Here is an 18,970-nt window from a genome sequence, read left to right as displayed (position 1 = left end):
GGTGACTACATCATTTTAATTGACTTTGGACTGCTGTCTATCATGGTACCTTACAGCTAATAAGCATTCAATAAATGTTTGTAAATGTAGAACTTGGGAGACAGGCTTATCTGGATTTGATTCCTTCAAAGTCTCAGTTTGTGACTATTTCCACCATACAAACCTTCAAAGCACACTGAATACATTTTTTTAAAAACACAACTAAAAAAACCCCACTGCTCTTAAGATGGGAATGACATATGACTTACAAATATTATTCAGTTTATTTTGGAGCTGCCTAGGGATGAAGATGTTTGCATAGCCCAGCCTGAGGAAAGAGCTTCTCTTCCAAAGAAGCCAATTGAAGTATTGGCCAAACAAAAGCGATTTCTCTTTGCTTTTGTATTGAAAGGCCTGGAAGTGCTACCAGAGCCAATTCCTAGCCATAGCCTCTTAGGGCTGGGGATATAGCTCAGTTGGTAGGGTGTTGTCTCACATATACAAGGCACTGAGTTCAATCCCCAACACCACCAAAAAAAAAAAAAAAAAAAGAAAAGAAAAGAAAAAAGGAAAAAGGCCTAATTAGGCTTTTAGGAGGAGAATCTTTGAGAGCTAAACTGCCCCTTAGTTTTGGATACAGAAATGGGGAATCTGGGTCATCTTTTAGAATATTTGCCATTGAGTTTTATGAAGTTGAAATAATTCATGAAACTTAAAACAAGGACTCTGGAGGTAAGGCTTTAGATAAAACCCACCTCCACCATCAACAATGAACTCAAGGAATCATTACAAATGCTCATTTATTTTTATAGGCAATAGTGCCCTCTTGTGTTAACTTCTGAATAAACTTTTGATGGCTTGGCATAACCAGTGAGTTTTCAATTAATGATGCTAATTGAGGCAAAGAACCTCCTAGGCACCATAAGAACTAGAAAGGGGTTTTCAAATTCCATTGGATGGGAAAAAAACTCTATAAAATTACAAAGTGTCCAACAGAACCACCATAGAACCTCCTTTGGAAGTGAGTACAATACCAACATGGCATTAGCTTGCAGATCAAGCCATCATGCTATAAAAGAAAAAGGAAATGTATCAAAGTAAAAGGAATTACATATACAATTCCTCCAGTGGAAATGGTGTTACCAGGAGTTATCTTCCAAATAAGAAGTATATACCAGGAGTAGAGGTTTCCACAGACCAACTCTTCCATATAGCTGTGGAACATTAGGATTTTGTTCCTACATAACATTGGAATCAAGATATATTTATTAACTGGTAAAACCACATTTGGTTAACATTCCTATTTGGTAGTCAAACTAGCTGATTAAGCAGAGCATCTCATTTACTGCTTGTCCATGTTGGAAAACTATTGACTGCAGATTACTGAAAACTTACCAAGGCAACTACTAGAACAGCTGGCTCAAGAGTAACTTTGGGATAATCAGTGGTAAAGAATGGTCAATAATATTAAGGTCTTGGAAGGGATTGGGTCTTTGTACTTCAAACAACCAAGCTGGGCTGGGGAATGTTAAAGGATTTAAGAACAATTTGAAAGTCAGGAGGTTCTTTTTGAGCCAAGGTCTTCAACTGCTATGTATGAGAGGGAATGCTACAAACAGCAAAACCTATAGAATTAGTATTTGCATCTCGAACTCAAGGGGCAATCTTCGAATGTACACCATGTTGAAAAATCCATGGAATGTAATATGGCATTTTCAGTTAGTTTCTATCACCCATCACCTTTTTCATGCATGGGGCTACATGGGAAAAATGCTAAAATTTACAACTGATAAGCCAAAATCAACAAAATTATTCATTACCATTGTTGAGATCCCAAATTTTACCACCACAGAAGTCTAAGTTTTGATTTTACAAGGGTTCATATTAGGATCATTTTGATTGTTTTATATTTTAGCTCTAACATACAATTTTGTTATAATGGCTTTTAATGCCTTTTATTTTTAGCAAGTCCTCAACTATTTTAGAGAGCTACATGTGATTCAACCTTAATCATTAGGAATATTAACTCACTAATCTGCTTTAAACATTATTAATAATTCTTCCAAATAGAAACTAGTTCTGCCCCCTTTCTCAACAACACAATGTTAAGATATTTGTTGTCTCAAAAATACCTTCTAATAGATTGATTTCTTCATTGGTAAAAGTTTACATTACTATGTTTTCTATCAGCTATCAGAATGATCCAAGTCTCCAGAAGCTGATTCCCTGAGAAAGGAATAATTGTTGATGTTCAGATATGTAGCCTATCTGGAAATGAGCAGGTGAGCAGGTTTTTACACATAGGCTGAAGAGACACACAGCAAACCATCCTTACAACATATGTCTTTAATTAAATTGATATTGGTGAGTTAAAAAACATTCAGTGAGAAGATGACAGCTAGGGCAATAAGGTATCCTATGACTATTTATAATAAAATGTTTAAAATAAAAAAGAGTAAAAAACATTGATTGGCTTTTTGTAATTGAAGAGGGAAGTCTAAGTAAGTATTGTCTTCCCAGTTCTTGTAGATGTGAGACCACAGGAGACTAATTCTTACATAAGAAGCACCAGGAAAAAAAAAGTTAAGTTTGTGTGGTAAATTTGTTCTCAAAATTGTCAGGGAGTTTGCCCAGTAAGGGATGAACAGAAACAAGATGTCAAAAACATCCAAACAGGGGGCATTTGTCTTGGAGAATATAGCAAAAAAAGAAACTACTCCATTGGATATTATCATTTGATATGTAATATGAACCTTTAAAATTCTGATTAAAGTGGCTAAAATGACCTATATTTTTTAAAAAATCAAATAAGAACTTAGGGGATAAAACTCAAAATAAATTTACTCTCAGTAGTAATGGTGTAAGAGTATAAATTCTCTCACATATAAAATCTTGCTGTCTGTATTCTAGGCATTCTTACATTTTCTGTTAAGAGTGATTCATTCCAGGTCACATCTAAATGACTCAACATTTTGAGCAAAAAGGTTGTTTACATAATATACACATTCTTTACTTACAGAGCAAAATAAGCTTAACACTTTTATATTAAAAACCTGGGATACAGTAGGATTAGTAGCACCATGAAAAATAATTCTTCCCCCAAACTGCAGTCTTTTATTTTACTCAGTGTGATTCTTCTCTTAATTGAATTTTTAATGTGCTGTTTTACTAACTGGGCAAAATATATAATCTTCATCTTCTAATCCTTGGAGAAATCATTCTGGACCCATAAAGTAAATTCACTTCCTGATTTCTTTCATAAAAAAATGAGAGGCCTTGCTCTGACACATTGCTGAGGTACATCTGAATCTTCATGGTTACTAGTCAGCATGCTCTCTTGGTCATATATAGTAGCACCATTGGTGATAGCAGTGGTAAAATTGGGGAGAGTGAGACAATGAATCCTGGGAATTTTATATATATGTCACATTTAAAAACACAACAAATTCTTCAAAATGTTATGTCCTCTTCATGCACACTTGGCATCGGCTAATACGTGTTCTCAAGTCTCCTGCTTTCAGTGTTTCTGACTGAGGTTTACTGAGAAGTAAGAAAGAAGACAATTAGAATTACCTTTTCTGACTTCAATTCTTTAACATTTTGATATTTCAATTGTATTATTGATTTAAATCCACACCCAAACATTCTCTTTGTGTTAAGTGGCTCAACTGATTGATTCAATGGTTTATTTCTGAGCAATGTGACCTAATGAGTGACTCACATGGAACAAAAGCCACTACTGGACAAAGGCATTTTTGTGACTGTTTTCCCCACCAGTTATCTTGTATATTTGTTTCTCCTTCTCTTTCTCTGATACATTTTCTGATGTTCCTTGAATGAAAAAGATCCAGGTAACTGATGATCAGTATTTGATAAGGACCATAAGAAAAGTATCAGGGAGGGAAAAGAAAGGTACTGGAGAATGACAGTGATCAATTATATTATGTGCATGTTCAAATACGGCGTAATGAATTCCATTCTGTATAATCACAATGCTTCAATAGAAAAGAAAAACACTGACAAATGATAAAAAAAGAAAAATATCAAGTAAAGAAGGATCACATAAAAACAATAAAGGTATCCTGAAAATAAATTTCAGTAGATTGAAGTATCCTGAGGTGCAAATATTATGCGTGATCTTATGCATTCAAACACTTGGATGAGAGCCTTTAAAACATTCTTTGGCCAGGCACGGAGGCACATGCCTATAATCCCAGCAGCTCAGGAAGCTGAGGCAGGAGGATCCCAAGTTTGAGAAAATCTTCAGCAACTTACCAAGGCCCTAAGCAACTTAATGAGACCCTGTCTCAAAATAAAAAATAAAATGGGCTGGGGATGTGGCTCAATAGTTAAGCATCCTTGGGATGAAGATATGGTACCAAAAAGAAACAAACAAAAAATGAATAGCATTCTGGGAAAGGAGATCATTGAATTGGAGTAGAAAACACAGATCACAGCTTCCATTCCTGGGTTGGTCTCATTCTAGTAGATGAGCTGCTGCCTTTTTATTAAACAGGTCACAAACAGTTCCTTGTCTCTGTTTTGTTATTGAAAGAAGACTAGTGAGCCATCTCTAACCATACTCATCAACATTGGTCAGGTTTATTTTCTTGAACTGAGTCAGAGAGATGAGGAAAACAAGCAAGAAAAAAGGACACAGTCCAATAAATTCCCAACATTTGTTAGGGATAAACCACCCATGAATTTTCTCTTTCTTCCCTGTCATCTCTGAAGGAAGCTTTGGACCTGAATTAAAGCCATAAGTACCTTACCTGAACATGTCTGACACATCTACAGTTGCCAGCCAAAAGCTATAGGAGTTGGCATAGTAGTTACATGTTCCCCGCCCATGACATTCGATGAAGGGAGCTGAACGAAACTCTTCCAAACAGGATCCAGGGGAAGCCAGGGCTTGACCTGAGCCCTCTGCTCCTGCACTTGTATGCTAAAAATACAAGAAAAAAAATGTGCCACAATACTATGTGCCATAACATCTTAGTGAATATCCAGTGAGGTGTAACTAGCTTAGTTTCACAAATACAGGACCAGAGGTAACAATAGTCTCCACATCAAGGGCGGTCTACAAAAGCAAATAGGTAAATTATGAAAATATATTATAGAAAATGTGTAAGGGGGAACACAGTGCTTCAACAGAAGCTATTTGAGGTTCAAGCTTCTTACTGTGCAAGTTATAGGGATTCCTCAAACGGGTGAGAAATAAACATAGGATGGACAGTGAATTATAATGACAAAAGCAAGGAAGAGTGTTTTATACCATCATGAAGGAATAACCAATCCACAGAGAATCCCATCCTTGAGGACAATGTGGAATCTGGATGGTCTGACTATGAACTGCAATCACCACAGCTGGAGCTTCACATACTGCACATCTGGTAAAGAAAAGGGAGAGAGAACATAATTTACAGAGTGAGTATATGGTAAGTAGCAACACTGCTTCTTTGGAAGCCTTCCTGATAGGGAGGCCCATTAAGGTATCTTTAGGGCTGAGAAAAAGAGGAAACAGCACTTTGAGAATTGGGTTTGCTTAAGCACTATCTTCTAATATACAAAAAAAATATAAACTGAAACTATAAACATTTTTCAGGAAACTAGGAACCACTGCTATAACATTTCACTTTATATTCTGCCTTGATTTTTAGTATTCATACTCCTATAGTCCATGCCATAAGTGTTCTAAGAGTCTGATTAAGTGTATTTCATATACTACTTGCTATCAAAGTGCTCAGTGAAAGAGTAGACATTTAGTGACGTTACAACTATGGTTAAGAATAATGTCTGGTAAGCTGGAAAACACAAATAGACAGTTGCTTAACCTCTGCTCATTATTCTTAGTCCAAAGCATACTTATTAACAATAGTATTTGGCCATATCCAAATAACTACAACATATCCAGAATGGTGGGCAGGTGTTCAGGCACTTGAAGATGTGGCTGAAAAATTCAAAATCAAGTAAAACAGCAACACATTAAATACAAATGAGTCTACCAGATTGTTAATAGGCGACCTCTTGAAGTATGACTTAGACCAAATTAGCCCCTTTTGCCTACATATTACGTTTAGAGAACTTTTTACTCCTCAAAGTTAAGACTGATAAAACTATTGCTCACATATGCAAGCACACACACATTCTCTAAGGATTTAGGCAAATATATTTAAAAGGGCATCTTGAGTTTGTTACGAAGACTAAATGAGGTTTAATCTTTATATTCACTGTTACAGGAACTATACTTTCCAGTGATTCATCCTTTACAGTTATTGGAACCCTAGATCATGATCAGAATAAAAGTGCCAATGTCCAACATTCCTGGGAGATTGAGTTAAATAGGGTTCCAAGGCTCCAAAACCCCAGGAAATCACTATTTAAAGTACCATTCTCCTCTTCATTACTCATGGGCCAAATCTTAGCTATCACTTTCTCCTTCCCGCAGCTAATCAACTGCCAAATCCTATCTATCCTAATAATGTGATACGTGTCCCCCACTGGAAGATCTAATCCATTCATATCAGGACTAAGGCAATTCTATCCAATCTAACTGGTCTCTACCTCATGACTATCCCTTCTGGAATCCATGTTATAAACTGATGGCTTTTTAAATCTTCCCTGAGGTGTAGCTCAAAAATTTGGTAGTCTCCTCATAATATAACAAATAAATTCCGAGCTATGATTGGTACTGAAAGTATCCTACCATCTGAGCCCAAGCTAACTTTCTAATCATTTCTCCACATGCAATTGTTAAATACTATGTTCTAGCTACAGTAATGTATTACTCATTCTCATTTTCTCTGCCTAGTATGTCTTTTCCTTTTATATTGGTCTATGCCTCAAATTCTTTCAATCCATCATGGACAGATCAGTTTAAATACATTTTTTTCCATACAGCTAACTAGATTTTGCCAATTGAAATTAAATCCATTTCCCTATGATTTTTAATGTTTCTATTTAATCCATCATAGCATTTAGCCCAAACCTGTCATATATCAGATTGGTTTATGTATATTTATCTAATGATTAGACTATAGTTTTTGTATACTACACTATGTGTATCATAGGACCTGGTGGCAATCAGATCCCCAATAAATACAGATCAAACTAAAACGACTGAATTGAATATTAAAAAGCACAACTGTTTACTTAACTGGGAGGACTATCATCAGATTATTAGCTGTAGACTAATTTCTGACTACTTAAACTAACTGGGGGTTGGTAAAAGTCAAAAGATAAACCATTGCCTCACCGACTAATGAATGGCTGGATGCTCTGGCCCTTCAGGGGTTCCATGCTCATTGGCATGGGCTCTGGGGTGGAAAGCCAGTAAGAATAGTCATTTCTTGAAGCAAAGTTGCAAACATTATTGATGTTGCAGAACATGAAAGGCATCGTACTAAAGCGACGAAGGCAGCTGCCAGCTGTCCCTAGGAAGAATTGGAAAGAGAAAGAGGAAGGACTGCATTATGATAACACCTTAGTTTCTTCTAAAACAGTAACAAACAATCTTTCAAAAAGGAAGATGACATTTTTTAGATAATACCTGCACTTTCTTATATTCTAAGATTTACTCATATCTTAACATTTCTAAAATCAAGATACATTTTTTAAGAAATATTTTTAGTTGTAGATGGACACAATAACTTTATTGTTTATTTAGTTTTTTATGTGGTGCTGGGGATTGAACCCAGTACCTCACACATGCTAGGCAAGTGCTCTACCACTGAGCCATAACCCATGCCCATAAAATCAGGATATAATTTACAATTTATGAGACATTTTTTGTTCTATCTCATTATGTATTTCCCAGTGCTACTTTTTAACTGGTGATGCATCTTGTTAACAATAATATATTATGGAAAATATTTGGTAATTTACTATGTAAAAGTGAAGGATGTACACTGAATCCTAATATTAATATTTCTTACTCTGGGCTGCCCTCTCTTCTAAGATATCCCCAATCTCTTTAAACTTGGAGACAATAATAGTGCTGACCAGTATGTACAGCAACCACAGATAGGTTTGGAGGTGAATAAGTAAGAAGGCAAAAAATAAGAGAGGAAAGAAGGATGGAGGAGAAAACAAAGAAAAGGAACTAGACTTTGAAGTACAGAGTGGGTAGAAACAATAAGATTATCTTCACTAGTAAATGAGCCTTTCTGTTTCCATTCATTCACAAAAAGGTGATAAAAATTAGGTTCCCTCTCACATATGATATCTATTTTTTTCATCAGAAGTGAAACTGATACCATGCAAGTATTAAGCTATTAGTTATTGTGTCTCAGCTCCTAATCCACCTTTTATAGTCTACTTAATAATATCAGGGTCTAGGACTTTACAAAGAACATTTCTACATTGCCAGTTGTCATTGCTGGTGTTTCGTGAATGCTGATATTTAAAAGCAAATTTTTGCATCACTGTTTTAAATACTGCAAATGTAATAATTTGAAATTTAACATTACCATTTAAAAATGTGTGAAATTATTTTTAATAGTTGAAAATTATACATTGTTCCATTTGTATTTGGAAATTATATTTCAATTCCATTACTTTCACGTAGTTTAATCCTAATGCATTTTTTTAATTTTGGGGAATCTTTTATTAATCATCTTATTATATTTTATTGAAGCAAAAAATTAAATAAAATAACTTTGTTAAACATTCTGTGACCATAAGTCTTTATGGGTTGATTATTTTATTTTTTATTTACTTATATGTTTATTTTGCAGTACTGGGGATTGAACCCAGGTGTGCCTTACCACTGAGCTATATCACTAGTCCTTTTAGTTTCTGAGACAGGGTCTTACTAAGTTTCTGAGGCTGCCTGCAAACTTGCCATCTTCCTGTCTCAGCCTCCCAAGTTGTTGGAATGACAGGCATGCACCACCATGCCCAATTTTAAATATTTTATTTTCATTGTAAGCTAGACTCTGTCAGTGAAGTGAGTACAAAAAGGAGGAAAATTTTGTGGGAGAAAAAAACTAGATAAAATTATCTAAAGACATTAAATTAAATTAATTTCATTAACTAGAAATTTGATATTTAATTCAACTTATCTAATGTCATATTGAATACAGACCCCTTTGCATTACATATTTTTTCCAGTGCTGGGGATTGAATCCAGGGCCTCAAGCATGCTAGGCAAGCACTCTACTACTGAGCCACATTTCAGTCTTGAATTACTTTTTTATAATTTCATAGTGCTTGAAAATTTCTAATGGTGTTCTATGGATCTGATCAATCATGATTATTATTAATTTACAACTGATTAAAAATAAAGACACTGTAAATTTTGATAATTACTAAACAAAAAGGTAAACTTTTATTACAAATAGATTTGTTTTCTTTCCCTTTCTTTCTTTCTTTGAGGTGCTGGGGATTGAACTCAGGGCTTCATGCATGCTAGACATGCTACCACTAAGCAACACCACTAGCCCCAGAAATAAATACATACATACATACATACATATTGCTACCAGGGGCACTTGCCCACTGAGCCACATCCCTAGCCCTATTTTATATTTTATTTAGAGATGGGGTCTCACTGAGTTGCTTAGTGCCTCACCATTGTTGAGGCTGGCTTTGAACTTGAGATCCTCTTATCTCAGCCTACAGAGCCACTGGGACTAATGGCATGTGCCACTGCGCCCGGCCCCAGAAATATATTTCTTTTTTTAAATTTTTTTTTTAGTTTTTGATAGACATTTTAAAAATTTATTTATTTTTATGTGGTACTGAGTATCGAACCCAGTGCCTCACACATGCTAGGCAAGCACTCTACCACTGAACCACAACCCCAGCCAAGAAATATATTTCTTAATGAGACATATTAGAAATGAGTTATAGAGTTTCAGTTAATGGAGACTTTAACAAAATTGTTATCTTAAATTGCCTCTTTGAATTTGTCTCTGAGGTATTTACACTTCAGGTCAATGTGGCACAGTGTGATATTTTACAGAGTTGGGGATGGTGAAAGGGAATATGGGAAAGGTATTACCAGAAGCACATTCATATACAGTTTAACTTTAGGAATCCTTGGAAACCAAGGATTTGAAAATTGATTCCTTTAAAATTATGCTTGTATACACCTCTTGGAAATTATTCATGTATCCAAAACGGTATGTTTATCTCAGACTGAATATGATTTAAAAGACAGTGGGTCATCAGAATCATATGGAATTTAATATAATAGGTTTGAGATAAACCTAAGAGTCTTTTCCAAATTTCCTCAATTCAAAATTAATTGATTTTGTCTAATTTATCTATTTTCCCAGAAAAAAAAATAAGTGGCTTAGAAAGAAGTGACTGCCTTGAGGTCATGTAAGAATAAATGACAGCATGGCAGAACTGTAAAAAGGATGCATGCAGAAGTGGCAAGGGTTGAATTCAATTCCTTTCTCCATCACATTTTACCTGTGTGATCTGTTAGGCAGTTCCTTGTATAAAGAAAAAAATGTCATATTTTTTTAACATAGATGTGAAAATCAAATTATATAACAAACGTAAAAGCATTTGTACATTATTATAGTAATTTTAAAAGAAAACTAATCTATTGCCTAAATTTTGGGCAGAGGTGGAAATATCCCTAGTCTCATAAAGAAAAGGAAGAGGTACTTTTATGGGAAGGCCCATAATGATAGGATCATGGCTATTTGTCATGTATGTGCTATTGCTGGCCCACAATAATACAAGATCCTGGATTATAGTCTCCAAATTTAAAAAGACAGAGACAGAGATCCCATCCACTCCCAATGCCTTCCATACCCTGAAATTATAAGGCTCTACTACACAAATAGGTCTCATTATGTTTTTCTTTTCCTCCCAGAGAGAAAAGTTTTGGTATTCCATGTATCTGTCTCCTCCATCTTCTTTCTTACATATAATAATTCCTCTACAAATCAAAATAAAAACTGTATTTATTTGATCAGGTGATTGTTTCTTTAGTATCAAGGCCAAACTTACCAGGATTTTTTGTTTATCTAATTTAATAACTGAATGAGCACAAGAAAAGCCTATGTAATCTAGAACCAGTCTTGGGATTTTGAGCCCTATTACAGCCTTCCTGTGTCTAAGGCCAAAACTATACCACAGTCAGGGATAGTTTGTAATCTCCAAGTCTGAATGCAAACTGACTGTTCTTGATTGACCAAATACATGCATTCTGAAATGTTAAAATGACATACTGGATAGAAGACTCCATTTTATCTTTGCATTATATTTTTAAATTTCATACTGCTAAAAATTTCTCATGGTTTCTTATTGCCCTGATAGGTCATAGTTGAAGTTTACAAGTTTGATTATACATTAGACTGTGTCAGTGAAGAGAGAATGGACAAAAAAGAAGAAAAATTTTATGGGAGAAAGACTAGAGGAAAATATTTACAGATACTGTTTAATTAATGAGATATAAAATATTTAAACTTGTCTAAAATAACATTAATTTAATGAAGATTTGTCAATTGTAAAATTAGAAAGGATGTAACATAAAGGAAGCAAAAGAGGAAACGGAAACAAAAACAATGAAAAGGAGAAAAATAAGAGAAAGAAAAGAGAAGAGGGAAAAGAAAGATGGGCAAACTTTCTTCTGCTTTATTTGGGTACATAAATTTATCTATGGCCCTTGGCTTCCCATTTCCTTCTACTCCGATGAGCCAGAATTGGCCAGTGGGTATGGCCATATGCCCTGGGAACAGAGTGAGAAGATCAGACCCCTGGGGTTCTACTGCTAAATTGTTTTTATAAAATGAGTGGCCCAGCTAATGAGACCTCAGGAAGCCTCCAAGTATAGACATCCCAGAAAAAAAAAAAAAAAACCCAGACTATCTTTAAATGTCTTTATGCAAATAAAATAGTAAATCCTAAATAGGAGCCCGGGGTCAAATAATGAGATCACAATATCCAACATCAAAATTCCAGGAAAAGAAATGTTGGGAATGAGAGAGTCCTTGAAAGTCATCCAATCCAGCTTCATTTCATCAACCAAGATGCCCATACCAGTATAGAAAAGATACATGGAAACACATGAAATGAACTAGATTCTACATGGAAATATGATGTTTTATATAACTTTAAGTTACTCTGATAATATTTTGTAAAACTAAGGCATTGTTTTAGGAATTACAAACTAGCTTAATTAAGCAATGACCTTACTTTCTTGGATCTAGGAACTAAGTCTTTTCAGAATTTATCTTTCAACTTGATGAAGACCAGTCTCAGAGAAGAGGAAACTATCTTCCATGAATTATAAACATTGCCCACTCAGGCAGCTGCTATACTACAGAGCAGTTTAATTTTCCTTAATAACTAAGCTAACTGAATGTAAATGTGGCCCTTTTGAAAATACTTTTCTTTAGGCCAAGGAATATACCTCACACTAGCTAATTAATGCCTTTAGTTTATGTTTAAATATTACTTATTTAAAAATCACAGGAAATATATTCAGTTGACCTTGACATGGTCTTCAATTTCAAATCCACAAAAGAAAAGGGTGATCTACTTTGTCCAAGGTTACCTTAAAATCCAACAGGAATTTCAAAACAAAAATGCACAATAAGAATAATATGCCAATTATCTTACCTAAGTCTTGACCATGGGCTCTTTTATTTCCTTGAACATATAGGAGAGAAAAGCCTTCATAGACCTGGACTGTTCCCTCTGGGCATTGGGGTGCATCAGTTGTTTGGCTGTGGCGTGTGATGAGGAATCCATGAGCAAGAGAGGAGGATCCTGGAGGACCTGGGGGACCTTGCAATCCATCTGGTCCTGGGGGCCCATCCAAACCACGAGTACCTGTTTCCATGAAATCATCAGTATACAAGACTAAGTAAGATCTGACCCAATCTATGGCTATTGACCTCATTTAATTAGTTAATTTATTCAATATTTACAGTGTCTATAAAGCCATCATAATATTTCATGAGCACCAATTACAAGTAACAAACATATGGTTTCTGTTTTCAAGGAGATCTAAATGTATTTCTTTTTCCTCTAGCATTGCTTGAAGACATCAGGCCCTAAAATAGTAGGTTAATGAAACTATGGATGGGAAGAAGTGATACGATTGGGAGCCTATATGTAATTTATTCTCTTGCTATACTAAAGTAGTCTGATTCCCATGACCAAATTTCAGCCTGCTGTTTTGTTCATCAAGGAAAAAGGAAGGGTGTTGTTTCTACAGGTCTGCCAGATTCAGTGCTAAAAAAACACTTTCCTGTGAATCTGTCTGAGAAATTATTCTCAGGAATATCTTGATGTTTAGAAAATAGGGAGAGTGTCCTGTAGAAGCCTTTTCAAAACATTTATTTATATATATATATATATATATATATATATATATATATATATATATATATTAAAGTTTCTCTTTGTTTATTTATTGGTACTGGGGATTGAAGCCAGGGGCCCTTTATACAGACCTTTTTATTTATTTATTTATTTTTATTTTGAGACAGGGTGTTATTGATTGGCTGTGGCTGGCCTTGAATTTGGGATCCTCCTGCCTTAGCCTCCACAGGTGCTAGAATTATATGTGTGTGCCACTGTGCCTGGCCCCAATTGCCTATTTCAATCTATTATTGGCTTCCCTTAACCATTCAGTCTCTTGATTTGAGCTTACTTAAAGTTTTCTTTGTATACAGGTGTTTAACCACTATGTACGTGTAGTCTTGGATTTTTTAAAACTTTCATAGCAATACTTGTGATGAGGTTGACACCAACTTGTTTCTTCCCTGGAAATACGAAATTAATGAATTGGAAGGGTGTTGGCTCTAGGAAGGTCATATGTATTACAACTCTGCCTTGTTGCCACTGATATTTTTTGCCAATACAAATTCTTTATGCTTATATTATTTAAAGTTATATTTATATTATCTAGAGTTGCTAACATATATCAAGAGTCTACTGAGTTTATGAACTTCTATTCCTATTTTAGCAATCTTACATGAGTGTTTTTTTTAATTACAAGTTGACTCAAATTCTTTTTGGAAGTAGGTTGACTATAGATAGAAATTTAGTGGATACCAGAGTCAATATTATCAGGAGCAGTTTATTATTGAGTGACCTCCAATATCTGCATATCAATATATCTTCTCAGCATAAGATGTCATCATGACTCTGAAAGGTCTATGGGTTCACTTAAACATTTCATTTATATGTACTATATTTGGTGAGTGACATTATAACTTACTGTGATATTTTCAAAAGTGGAAGGATCCATTAATAGTTCCAAGGTGGTCAAGGGATTTAAATCAACACACTGAAACTAGCAGAATAGGTAATTACATGGAGTACCTGGAGGAAGATCTGAGTTTTCCAGTGCTTTACACACACAGATAAAATCAACCATTTGTGGCAAATCTTCTGGGATTTGTCTTCTTATTTTTTAAAAATATATTTTAGTTGTAGTCGGACACAATTACTTAATTAATTTAATTACTAAATTAATTAATTTATTTATATGTGGTGCTAAGGATCGAACCCAGCACCTCTCATGTGCTAAGTCAGTATTCTACAGCTGAACCACAACCTCAGCGGCCTTCTTATTTTTTTTTTCCCAGCTCTAGATTCACTAGCCAGCTCTGTTTCTCAAAAGGAAGATCCCAGAGCTCTAAGTGGAGGCCTATATCCTGAGGCCTCCCAGACTTAAAGACCACCATCAGCAGCACTGTTTTAGTTGTCATACCTGGTTGACCTGGCAGACCTGGGTCTCCTTTGCGCCCTCCAGCACCATCAAAGCCAGGGAGTCCATTGCGTCCAGGATCTCCTGGAGGGCCAATTGGACCTACAGGAAAAGAAATGGGATTTTCAAATGTGAATAGAATAAGCCTACATCCAGATAGATCTAGCATATGTAATGTTCTTTTTTATTCCTTTATTTTATTTATTTATTTTTATGTGGTGCTGAGGATTGAACCCAGTGCCTCACATGTGCTAGTCAAGCACTCTAGCATTGAGCTACACAGCCCTAGCCAATACTTAAGGCTCTTCAGACACTACATTCAAATTCTGGTTTTATGCTAAATCCAGTGAAGTGAAGAAATAGCTCAGACAAAAGAAGCAGACAAGAATGCAGCCTTAGTTTAAACATTTCATTTGCCTCTGAGGAGATCCCCTTAATATGGTAGTTGTACTCTCCTCACCTTCAGAACCAGATAGGAATGCAGATCCCCATTTTTGTTATCTATCCCACCACATGGAGGGCTGTAATTGCCAGGTACACTTAATTTATGGATAGACTGACACACATTTAATAAAGGGGAAAAGATTGCAGTTAGTTGTATAATCAAAGTTGGCTGTAAGCATACAGTCAAATGGCCAAGTAGAACAAAGTTAGTTTTAAATCAGAGGGGAAAGTGGTGCAGGCCTATAATCCCAGGGACTCAGGAGGCTGAGACAAGAGGATCACAAGTCTGAGGCCAGCATGGGTGCTTTATAAATATGCTATCTCAAAAATAAAATAAAATAGAAAGGGCTGGGAATGTAGCTCAGTGGTAGAGCACTCAGGGTTCAATCCCCAGTACTGCCAAAAAAGAAAAGGTCAAGGTAGGTCTGGGAAAGTAGTAGGTAAGTGGTCCAGCACAGGCATGAGGCCCTGTGTTTGATCCCAAGTTCCATCCCAATTGCCACATCTTTCTATCGGGTGAAGTGGAGAATGCACTAGACCTTAAGTGCATGTCCATTTCATTACAGTGTTTTTAACATTAGTCTTTCAAATTAGAATGACCAGACAAGCTAAATGGAATACCAGTAGGCCTAAAAGAAATTCCAGCATATGAAATTAACATTTTTAAGAAAAAAGGAAATGGGCCCTGAGGTGATCTGGTATTTTACTAGTTGTGTGAGACTCCGATTATCACAGACAAACTGACATGGAAAAGGGAAACGTTTAAAATGTTTTTTTTAATATTTATTTTTTAGTTGTAGTTGGAAACAATATCTTTATTTTATTTATTTTTATGTGGTGCTGAGGATCGAACCCAGGGCCCGCATGTGCTAGGCGAGCACTCCACCACTGAGCCACAACCCCAGCCCTGTAAAATGTTTTAAGTAGACATGCCTAAAGACATGATTGACAAAGGTACCTGGTAAACCTTGAGGGCCTGGTAGTCCTGGTGGGCCTTTTAGTCCAGGTTGGCCAGGGACCCCTGGAGGACCAGCATCTCCTTTGATTATAATACTTTGTCCTGAAGGACCAGGTAACCCAGGAGGACCTATGAGGCATAACATACAAATGTGAAGATGGGGAAAAGAAAAGTCAGAAGAAATGAATGCCAAAGTGACCTAAGCTCAGTATAAGAATTGGTATGAAAGAAACAGGCATTTGACTGCTGCCATATCCAACATAAATGTGTTGGGAACACTACCATTATCTCAACCAGAAGACAGAAAAATAATTCTCTTAGGGCCAATAGAAAAAATGGGCACATCATCTTTATTTTTGAGCCTTGAACATAACTCAGTTACTACAAAATCTAATCTAGTATGAAATAGCAAATACTTCTGTCAGGGGAAGACAATCTCATTCCCTGACAAGCCCACTCTGCTTCTAACATTATTTGCAATTCACTATTTGTTGTACTTGTCAAGGGACCCACTGAACTAGTAGGAAACTGTAGCAGATGCCTTCTTTTACGGTTTAAAGGAAACCTCCATAAGCCTCTTAGCAAAACAAACTGTTTAAATATAAAAATAAACAAACATACATGTGATTGTTCTTGTGATCTACTCAACTAAAAGTATAAAAGCCAATAAAATCTCAATTACAGCATTCTTGTTGATCCTGTATCTAAAATTTAAAAGGTCTGCTATCAACATTACATTAATAAAATGGTTTATGACATTAGTGAACTGTGGATTTAGATGCATGACAGTTTGGATGAATGATAGAATGCAAACTTTCAAGTTCTTTAATGTGTCTAAGCATCAGTCATAACTAGCTTCAGGAATAATTCTTACCTGGGGGCCCTATAAGACCTCGTTCCCCTTCAGGGCCAGTTGAACCAGGTACTCCAATGGGTCCTTTAATGCCTGAAAAGAAGGTACATACAATTGCACATTGCATCCATCACATCAAAGCAGCAGAGCCACAGCCTTTACTCAGACAAACAAGAAAATGGGTATCTTGTCCCAAAAGAGTTTCACTTAAAGGGAAACCTCAAAACATCCTTTCAAATACCTGGGAATCCCGGAACACCAGGGAGACCAGGATCTCCTTTCATTCCATTGAGACCTGGCCGGCCAGGATTACCCTAAATAAATAAAATCATCAATGTTAGGAAAAAAAATGAGGGGAGGAAAGGGAATGAGGGTAGAGATAATGGAGAATGATTTATAGCACTGTTTATAGAGTGCTTCTAGGATTCAAATTCCACCTTCACCTGTTATTACATTGTGGGATTATTTAACTTCTTCAACCCATAGTTTTCTCATCTTTAACATGGAGAAAAAAATAGTTCAATTACTTTGTGCAGTGGCAGTGATATATTTAAATGAGATAGTTCATATTAACTGTTCAGAAAATTGGTTGGATATGGAGCATGTTTTTAATAATTAGTTAATCATTATTTTATTATTAACAATACTCTTCCTTTGTAGTTTAGATCTCAGGTGGTGAATGCTTGTGTTAGAATCACATGTAGACAAGACAAAGTTTGAAAGACAATAGTGAACACACTGTAGGGCCTGTTATTTAATTGGATTTGAGAGCCACGAAAAGTGTGGAGAGAAAAAGAGTAGAAAATAGCTTTAGAATGAGTCTAAAGAAAGAATTTAGAATGGCAAGTTCATTTAAGAGGCAACTACAGTTGGGTCTGGGGACACATTACTGTAATCATAGAAACTTGGGAGGCTGATGTGGGAGGATTCCAAGTTTGAGGCCAGCCTCAGACCCTGTCTCAGAATAAAAAATAAAAAGAGTCGGGGATGTAGCTCAATGGCAGAGTGCCCCTGGGTTCAATCTCTAGAACTAGAAAAACAAGAGTATGTACAGGAGGTCTTCACCTGGTGAAAGATGCTCCTGGGTATTAGGTTCTAGAGGCTTCTACAGTAGTTTAAATGTGGAACAATGAACCTCGTAATAGTAGGAATGAAAAAGGGGTAGGTCAAGAATGTCCTGTTATGGCAAAATATAAGATAATGCCAAATAAAAAGTGGGGAGAAGCATGATAGAAAGTCATAGGATCCACTTCAAAGGGTCTTTCAAATATGGGACAATGGGAACATGAAAATAAGTAACAATGGTTTAAAAATCTACAAATCATTGAAAAAAAGCAAGAAATGTTGAGTCCCTACTGATCCAAAGTTTGTAAATAAATAGAAGAGCAGGGAGGGCTCTTGCTTACAGTAGGGTTGACTGGTGGTATATGTGGAGGGAATGCTAGAGTTGGGAAAAATCATGATATTGCCACTATCCCAGTAGAAATTGGTTGAGGCAAAATTCACTGATAGATACTCAATGTAGGGAAATTTTCAAAAGGAACAGCATATTTGCATGATCTTAATGTCCTTTTCCCCAGTTTTGCTTGTTAGTTCCAAGGGGAAAAATAACAACCATAAAGAGAAGAGACTGGACAACAGCTTGACTAGATTATCAAAATTAAAATCACAAATAAGGAGCAAAGGGACATCAGGGGGCCCCTTCTCTTTTACCCTGAGATAGACACAATTATCACCCATGTAGTATTCCAATTGATGATGCATAAACTGAATCTAATTATGAAGAAACATCAGACAAAAGAAATTATATTCCATTTTTTAGATGGGATGAGGTTACAATTTTTTGAATTATTAATTTATTTATTGGTACTTGACATTGAACCCAGAGGCAATTTACCACTGAGCTACATCCCAAGTACTTTTATTTTTATTTTTTTGAAAGTTTTGATACAGGGCCTCCCTAAGTTGCCTAGGACCTTGATAAATTACTGAGGCTGGGATGTAGCTATAGCTACAAGGGCTATAGCTCAGTGGCAGAGCATTTGCCTAGCAC

General features: G+C 35.8%; 1 protein-coding gene across 2 annotated transcripts in view; it reads right to left on the bottom strand.

Annotated features, from left to right (window-relative positions):
* Positions 1 to 2,355: 2,355 nt before the first annotated feature.
* Positions 2,356 to 18,970, bottom strand: part of Col4a5 (collagen type IV alpha 5 chain) — a 231,282-nt gene continuing 214,667 nt past the window's right edge. For both annotated transcript variants that reach the window (XM_027932198.3, XM_027932204.3), the window contains 9 exons: positions 17,159 to 17,231; positions 16,939 to 17,010; positions 16,065 to 16,193; positions 14,666 to 14,764; positions 12,562 to 12,774; positions 7,235 to 7,412; positions 5,255 to 5,369; positions 4,752 to 4,924; positions 2,356 to 3,519 (listed from right to left, as the gene is read on the bottom strand). In XM_027932198.3, the coding sequence (XP_027787999.1) occupies positions 3,438 to 3,519; positions 4,752 to 4,924; positions 5,255 to 5,369; positions 7,235 to 7,412; positions 12,562 to 12,774; positions 14,666 to 14,764; positions 16,065 to 16,193; positions 16,939 to 17,010; positions 17,159 to 17,231 (1,134 nt within the window). In that variant the 3' untranslated portion in view covers positions 2,356 to 3,437. The remainder of the gene's footprint in view (positions 3,520 to 4,751; positions 4,925 to 5,254; positions 5,370 to 7,234; positions 7,413 to 12,561; positions 12,775 to 14,665; positions 14,765 to 16,064; positions 16,194 to 16,938; positions 17,011 to 17,158; positions 17,232 to 18,970) is intronic.

This window comes from Marmota flaviventris, chromosome X (assembly GCF_047511675.1).
Source record: "Marmota flaviventris isolate mMarFla1 chromosome X, mMarFla1.hap1, whole genome shotgun sequence".
Taxonomy (NCBI): Eukaryota; Metazoa; Chordata; class Mammalia; order Rodentia; family Sciuridae; genus Marmota; species Marmota flaviventris.
This window is presented reverse-complemented; position numbering and strand designations above follow the sequence as displayed.